The sequence below is a fragment of the Babylonia areolata genome, chromosome 28 (genome assembly GCF_041734735.1).
Source record: "Babylonia areolata isolate BAREFJ2019XMU chromosome 28, ASM4173473v1, whole genome shotgun sequence".
NCBI lineage: Eukaryota > Metazoa > Mollusca > Gastropoda > Neogastropoda > Buccinidae > Babylonia > Babylonia areolata.
In genome coordinates, this window is record NC_134903.1 from 5748943 (window position 1) to 5753942 (window position 5000).

General features: G+C 48.7%; 1 protein-coding gene across 4 annotated transcripts in view; it reads left to right on the forward strand.

The window, feature by feature from the left end:
• LOC143301898 (uncharacterized) overlaps positions 1–5000 on the forward strand; it is a 143273-nt gene that overhangs the window by 17049 nt on the left and 121224 nt on the right. For all 4 annotated transcript variants that reach the window (XM_076616330.1, XM_076616329.1, XM_076616332.1 and 1 more), the window contains exons 9-11: positions 791–997; positions 3283–3541; positions 4268–4382. In XM_076616330.1, the coding sequence (XP_076472445.1) occupies positions 791–997; positions 3283–3541; positions 4268–4382 (581 nt within the window). The remainder of the gene's footprint in view (positions 1–790; positions 998–3282; positions 3542–4267; positions 4383–5000) is intronic.

Genomic DNA, 5000 nt, shown 5'->3' on the forward strand with positions numbered 1-5000 from the left:
AGACACCCACTGGACATCCGAGGGGTCTGTGTAGAGGAGAAGAGAGGACTGGCCGTACTGAGTGAGTTAAGACTTGATAAGGGTGGAATTTAATTTTAATCAGTGTGCTTCACGATTCGGGAACGATGTTGTGTAGTGTGGCGTTCTACATTTAAAACGCTTTAAAAACGACTGCGCATAGCTATAATTATAACCTAAGTAGTTGTAGCATGTCAATGGGATGATGTTTTGTTGTTTTTTTTTTTTTTTTCCACAACAATAATCATTTTATGACGTAACAACCAAGCATTTTGTTACGGTCAAAATTGGTTGTGTGTTTGGTAGACCTACCTGGGTTTTCTTATTGGGCTTAAATTTTTTTAACCCCCCCAAAAAAAAAAAAAAAAAAAAAAAAAACAACAACAAAAAACAACAACAAAAATCAAAACAAAAAACAAACAAACAAACGAGAAACCCCCCCAAAACAAACAAACGTGACATGTTCGTATTTTTAACACGATGACTAATCACGCTGTGTGTGTGTGTGTGTGTGTGTGTGTGTGTGTGTGTGTGTGTGTGTGTGTGTGTGTGTGTGTGTGTGTGTGTGTGTGTGCGTGCGTGTGTGCTCGTGTGTGTGTGTGTGTGTGTGTGTGTGTGTGTGTGTGTGTGTGTGTGTGTGTGTGTGTGTGCCTGCCTGCCTGCCTGCCTACCCATCTGCCTATCTGCGCGCCTGCCTACATTTCTGTGTGCACGTCGGCGCGTGTCTGTCCTCGTTCATTTTTTTTGCTCGTGCGCGCGTCCGATCAAGCAGACTGCCAGCTGTCCTTGCCCAGCTCCGTCCAGGGTCGGTGTGTGCTGACCGGAGGGTGCTTGAAGCTTCAGTGCTGCGTTCCCGTGGACCTGGGCTTCCTAGGAAACTACGACCTGGACGCCAGCTTCGAGTTCGACAGGTGCTCCGACAACTTCGTGTACTCACTGGAGCAAAAGTCCGGGTCGCTCAAACTGTCTGCAATTCTTGGTGAGCGGGGTGGTGGTGGTGGTGGTGTAGTGGTGGTGATGGTGGTGGTGGTGGCTGTGGTGGTGGTGGTGGTGGTTGTTGTTGTTGTAGTTGTAGTGGTGGTGATGGTGGTGGTGGCTGTGGTGGTGGCTGTGGTGGTGGTGTGGTGGTGTGTGGTTGTTGTTGTAGTTGTAGTGGTGGTGATGGTGGTGGTGGTGTTGGTGGTGGCTGTGGTGGTGGTGGTGGTGGTGGTGGTGGTTGTAGTGGTGGTGATGGTGGTGGTGGTGTTGGTGGTGGCTGTGGTGGTGGTGGTGGTGGTTGTTGTTGTAGTTGTAGTGGTGGTGATGGTGTTGGTGGTGTTGGTGGTGGCTGTGGTGGTGGTGGTGGTGGTGATGGTGGTTGTTGTTGTAGTTGTAGTGGTGGTGGTGGTGGGTGGTGGTGTTGGTGGTGGCTGTGGTGGTGGTGGTGGTGGTTGTTGTTGTTGTAGTTGTAGTGGTGGTGATGGTGGTGTTGTTGGTGGCTGTGGTGGTAGTGGTGGTGTTGGTGGTGGTCTATGGTGGGGTGTGGGTGTGGGTGGGTGGGGATGTTGTCACGAAAACGGGAAATGAATAAATGTGTATTAACACGATAATCAAGGCGAAAAAAAACAACAAACAAGCCAGAGAATGCCTTAAGGTGTGTTTGAGTGGTAACCTACATTGAAATATTCAAATATGTATGAATTGTGCTGGTCGAAGTTGTATGCATGCGTGTGGTTTGTGTGTGTGTGTTGTGTGTGTGTGGTGTGTGTGGTGTGTGTTTATATAGTTAATATTATATATATAGTAGAGAGAGAGAGATGAGGAGGGAGGAGTAGTGAGTGTAGAGTAGAGAGGTCGTCGATAGATAGTTACGTGATGCAATATAAACCATCATCCTGCACGCTTTCTGGTATATGTTATACAATTATTATACGCAGTTGTAAGTTTTGCTTTTCAACTGAATACGTACATGTCCACACTTCGTCGCATGCTGATATTTCTCGACTGAGAGATGACAACAAAAAAATAAAAAAAAAAAAAATCACTGTGGGATTCTGATTTCTGACCCCCTCCTCCCCTACCCCGTCCTCCTACGACGTACCAGGAGTGGACTTTGGCAGGCAATCACGCTAACTACAGGTGGTCTCACCCGCGGCTACACCCTGACCGTGACACTGAAGTTGTGCGCATGGACGCTGAACTCGGACTCCCACCTTGTTTCCTATGACGTCGTCCGTGAGTGGATTAGCTGGAGTTTTCAGCGGCGGGGGTGGGAGGGGGTGTGGTGGTGGTTTAGGCGGGTGTGGGTGGGGGTGGGTGGGGAGTTGTCACCGAAACGGGAAATGAATAATGTGTTTAACACGAATCAGCGAAATAAAAAAAACAAGCCAGAATCTCTCTCCCCTTCCCTCTCCTCTCTCTCTTCTTTCTCTCTCTCTCTCTCTCTCTCTCCCCTCTCTCTTCCCAAAAACACACACACTCACCCCACACACACATACGTTGATAGTTTGAGTGGTAACCTACATGAAATAAATTTTAAAATGTATGAATTGTGCTGGGGCGAAGTTGGGATGCATGCGTGTGTTGTGTGTGTGTGTGTGTGTGTGGGGTGTGTGTGTGTGTGTGTGTGTGTGTGTTTTGGGGTGCGTGTGTGTTGTGTGTGCGCGCGCGTCCCAGTGCGTGTATGTTGTGTGTTGGGTTTGTGTGTTGTGTGTGGGGGGGGGGGGGGGGGGGGGGGGGGGGGGGGGGGGGGGGGGGGGGGCGCACGCGTTCGTACACGTATATGTATAATCATGACATTGTTTCGGTCTCAGTATATGTCCACGTCGCTCTCTCCCCTTCCCTCTCTCTCTGTCTCTGTCTCTGTCTCTCTCTCTCTCTCTCTCTCTCTCTCTCTCTCTCTCTCTCTCCAAACACACACACACTCACCCCACACACACATACGTGTGATATATATATATATATATATATATATATAGAGAGAGAGAGAGAGAGAGAGAGAGAGAGAGAGAGAGAGAGAGAGAGAGAGAGAGAGAGAGAGAGAACGATTATTGCGATATAACCCATCATCCATGCACGCTTTCTGGTATATCGTTATATCAATTATATTATACGCCAAGTTTGTACCAGTTTTGCTTTTCAACCTGAATACGTACATGTCACACACTTCGTCGCAATGCTTGAATATTTCTCGACTGAGAGATGACAACAACAAAAAAATTAAAAAAAAAAAAAAATCACTCTGATTCTGATTCTCTGACCCCCTCCCTCCCCTTCCTCCACCAGACGTACCCCAGGAGATGGACTTTGGCAGCGCAATCACGCTCAACTACCAGGTGGAGTCTCACCCCAGCGGCTACACCCTGACCGTGACGCTGAAGTTGTGCGCACTGGACGCTGAGACTCGTGACGTCACCACCTGTTTCACCTATGACGTCGTCCCCGATGACGTCGGCATCTACGCTCCCAGCAGTCTTTGCAGCAGCGGCGGAGGAGGAAGTAGGAGGAAGAGGAGGAGGAGGAGAAGGCGCCAGGCGGAGGACCTGTGAGTTTCAGAGGGGGACTGGGGGGGATAGGGTGGTGGTGGTGGGGGGGTGGGGGGGCGTGGGGAAAGGGGGGGGAGGGTTGTGTTGTATGTTGCTGCACTAACTTGTAAAACATGATGTTGAATAATTAACAAATAGTAAAGAGTGGTAACTCTCCGGCTCCGTTCACAAGGTACACAACTTCAAGACAGTGCTGCTTACGCTACCGATTCAGCTAGCACACAGGTAAATAAAAGGTACATTGGAACAAACCCAGACACTTCCTCCCTGTCTCACACCGAATAAAGTACAAGATCAGCACTCTATGTTATATATGTATTCACAAAACTGCCCCTTCCTATCTCTGCGGCTGCCTTCACCTCTACACTCCATCTCGCTCACTACGATCGGCTACGGATCCACTCTGTTTACGCATACCCACATTCAAACACTCGACTGTTGGCCGCCGTTCTTTCTCTGTCTCAGGACCTTGCGATTAGAATGAACTTCCTCTTTCGCTTCGTCAGGTCTCCACTCTCAGCTCTTTCAAGTCTGCCCTTAAAACCCACCTCTTCCCAAAATAGCCTCCCTTGCCTGCCCTTCCTTGTCTTTAGTTTCTACAGTTTTAGAGTTATGCATGCGTGTGAATGACTGGTGCGAAAGCACTTTGGTTTGTCTCTGCACAAGATTCAGCGCTATATAAATGCCATTATCATTATTATTATTATTATTATTCTGTTGAATAGGTACTCATGCGAGGACTCTGAACTGTCAAGTGAAGAGCTGATTCGGCACATGATGGAGACAGATGCCTCTCCGGAGGAAGTTGACCAGTGCATGGCTGCGTTGGAACAGAGAGAGGTAAGTTTACTCTGTGTGTGTGTGTGTGTGTGTGTGTGTGTGTGTGTGTGTGTGTGTGTGTGTGTGTGTGTGTGTTCGTGTGTGTGTGTGTGTGTTCGTGTGTGTGTGTGTGTGTGTGTGTGTGTGTGTGTGTGTGTGTGTGTGTCCCTTCTGTTTGTATCTATCCCTCTGTCTCTGTCTCTCCATCCCACCCCAGGGCTGGGTGGGTTGAAGAAAAGCATGTGAACTTGCTTAAATTTCGTTTCGTTTCGTTTCTCTATGCCCCCGCCCCTCCTGTCTCTGTCACCTCTCTCTCTATCGCTCTCTCTGTGTGTCATCTCTCTCTCCCCCTCCCCCGATAAGACTCCTAACGATATGGTGTACGGGGAACTGGGCAGGTATCCATTATGGATTAATTCAGTCATTAAATGTATAAGATATTGGTTCCGATTACTGACGGGCGCAATAGCCGAGTGGTTAAAGCGTTGGACTGTCAATCTGAGGGTCCCGGGTTCGAATCACGGTGACGGCGCCTGGTGGGTAAAGGGTGGAGATTTTTACGATCTCCCAGGTCATCATATGTGCAGACCTGCTAGTGCCTGAACCCTCTTCGTGTGTATATGCAAGCAGAAGATCAAA